This window comes from Gossypium hirsutum, chromosome A01 (genome assembly GCF_007990345.1).
Source record: "Gossypium hirsutum isolate 1008001.06 chromosome A01, Gossypium_hirsutum_v2.1, whole genome shotgun sequence".
In the NCBI taxonomy this organism is placed as follows: Eukaryota; Viridiplantae; Streptophyta; class Magnoliopsida; order Malvales; family Malvaceae; genus Gossypium; species Gossypium hirsutum.
The window spans coordinates 70984039-70986836 of record NC_053424.1 but is presented as its reverse complement, the minus strand read 5'-3'; the positions used below and the strand labels follow the sequence as shown (position 1 = coordinate 70986836).

At 30.1% G+C, this 2798-nt stretch overlaps 1 protein-coding gene across 1 annotated transcript; it reads right to left on the bottom strand.

The window, feature by feature from the left end:
* Nucleotides 1–243: 243 nt before the first annotated feature.
* LOC107917088 (CLAVATA3/ESR (CLE)-related protein 25) lies at nucleotides 244–2136 on the bottom strand. The gene is made up of 2 exons (XM_016846474.2): nucleotides 1571–2136; nucleotides 244–661 (listed from the first exon to the last, which is right to left on the bottom strand). The coding sequence occupies exons 1-2, from the start codon at nucleotides 1858–1860 to the stop codon at nucleotides 622–624; spliced, it is 330 nt and encodes a 109-aa protein (XP_016701963.1). The 5' UTR covers nucleotides 1861–2136; the 3' UTR covers nucleotides 244–621.
* Nucleotides 2137–2798: the final 662 nt, after the last annotated feature.

The window sequence follows — 2798 nt, the reverse complement described above, 5'->3', positions numbered from 1 at the left end:
AAGAGTTTTTAGTGAGGTATGCTTCGTTTATTAAAAGAAGGCATATATAGGATTATACGCTGTGTATTGAATAGTATTAATCCATACGTGAGTATATATATGTCTATTCCTTAATTTATTGTATCTTTAAAAAATTACTCTACTGGATACTCTTAATTAGATTGATAATTGAATGATTTTAAAATTGCATTATCTTATATAAACTTCTTTTTTTATCTCTTCAAAAAAAGATTTAGCAACCAATTAATAAAATATTGCCTTTTATGAAACACTTAAAAAGTAGATACAAGAGGATTTACTAGATGCTTTTGATGAGCATATTTTGTAGTATGGAACAAGCTTCCATTTGTTTACTCCTCTACCACAGCCCCAGCACTCCACTCTCCACAATAAGTCTTTCTAGTAAAGAACTACACATGCATGTATTGCAAGCTTATTTCGAAATTTCAAATATATTTCAATATTAATTTTATAGTCCTACTCCCCCCCCAAAAAAAAAAATAAAATAAAAATACATACAAGATATACTGCATAAAATATGCTGGCTTTTGTGGTCACTATCATCATCGGTCTTTTAGCACTTTGGCTGATTTGAAACTTCCCAAACCCATACTTTGATGCCTAGACTTCTCCCGGCGGTCGTCCCGAGTTGCCAGCTCGCCTGTCAAAAAGAGCAAAAGATCATTCAAAAAGATAAAGAAGCATTCAAGTGGAAACTTCTCTAGTGAAAAAGAAACATGCTACTTTAAAAATTTTGTACGCAATAGACTTGAGTTTAAATTTCCGCACTGCAATTCATATATCTGAGGTAGTTTTAAGAATACTATATTATACACTTGTTCAGACTTTAGTTCTATTGATTTGCTAATCAGATAGTTTGTTTTGTGATACTACAAAAGAAAAAGAACAGGGCTTATTGCAGATGTCTATTACTATAAAAGAAGAAGAAAAGTACCATGATATAAAGTTTATTAACTAAGTAAAGACTTTGTAAATGCTTCATGCTATTCGTAACTAGCACTGGACAAGCCAAGATTAAGAGGCGGAAAAGAGGGAAGGTTGGAGATTAAAGCATACCGGAGGAAATGTACACTACGATTCAATGTAACAGTCAATTATAATGTGTATCCATATAAATATATACACATATACATATGCATATGAATATGAATATGATCTCAAGAGAAAATTAATAGCTATTAATGTGTACAATAAGTTCCCAAAATTATAAGAAAAATTAAAAGTTAACTTTTTCCTAAAAGTTAAGTTGTTTGTAAGTAGGATGGAAACCGGAGCTTGCAAAATTACAACTTAATTATTACTTCAAAAAAATTGAAAAGGAGAAAAAAAGAATTTTGAGGAAAATACCAAAACTGAAATTTTCCTTACGAATTGTTAGAGAAAAAACTATATCCATGTAAACCATACTTGCTATTCAAATAAACTATAGAAATATTTATGAAGCATTTGCTCACATCTAGAAATATACAAATAGAATACCATATAATAGATATATATATCTAATGTATAATTTAGTCCAAATGATAGTTGAATATGATTAGAATCAAACCTGTTGTGTATAGGATCTGGTCCATTTGGAACTCTTCTTTTGCTCATGTAGTTGAGATCCTGCTTCGGATGCGCCACATTTGACTTTCTTTGACCTAATACCTTCACTTGCTCCTCCTCGTGCTGCACCTTTGCTGTCGTTGTCGATGACTGATGATCATCACTCGTTATTGTTGTCTTCTTTTCATTTCCTTCACTTTTTAGGAACCCAACTGATATACCCAAGATAAACCCCAAAACTATAAGTGTTCCAAACAGAGTTCTAAACAGCAAAGAACTACCTCCGCTCATGATTTATTGTTCGCCTTATATCTAGGGCATAAAGGATGGTGAAAAATAAACAAAAAGAAGAAAAGAAAGAGAAGTAAAGGGGGATTATTTAACGTTAAATGTTGACGGTCATCGCAATATGATTTGTAAGAGAAAGAAGGGATAAAAAGAGGGAGGGTGTTAAGGTGAGCTAGCTAGGCCTCGGGCGCACTTGAAGGATTTTTTTTTTCTTTTTTTACTTTGATGGATGGTATTCTTTATAGAGGGCGTGGAGGATATAATCGAATCGTTGTTACGTTCTCGAAGATTTCGAACGTTTGCTTTGCTTTATACGGTGATATGTTTCTTTTGCTTTGAGTTTAGGTATTTTCATGCACTACTTAAATCGTAAATTGGCAAAAGGCCACCAATATCATGCCTTACGTACGAGAATAACAAAGCATTATGTATAGTGCTTTATATAATCCACTGAAGTTTGATATCTAAGTGTTATATTATTATAGGTTTATAAATAATGATAAATTTATTCACTACTGCTTGTTTTCTTTTCTTTTTTCTTTTTATTTTTATTTTTTAAAGTTAGATTTTAACCTAAAAATTGACATGATAATTAGTTAACTAAAGGTAAAAAATTCACTGATATGGTGCTCCCGTCTACTTAATTGCTCATGTGAGATTATTTTATTTTATTTATCTCATATTAAGGAATAATTTCCAAATTATAAAAAAATCCAAAATATTAAATAAATTATAAATTTTAATATATATAAAGTTACAAAAAATTTTAAATTTAGGAAAACTGTTAAAAGGTTTAAAAATTCTATAAAATTTATAAGAATAATAAGGTTTTTTCCAAAAAAAAATTTTGATCAACTTTGATTGTCATTGATCAGTTTTTGAAATTTTTCGTTGATCGAGCATGAAATAATTTTAAAAAAAATTCATGCGAGATAGTTAAA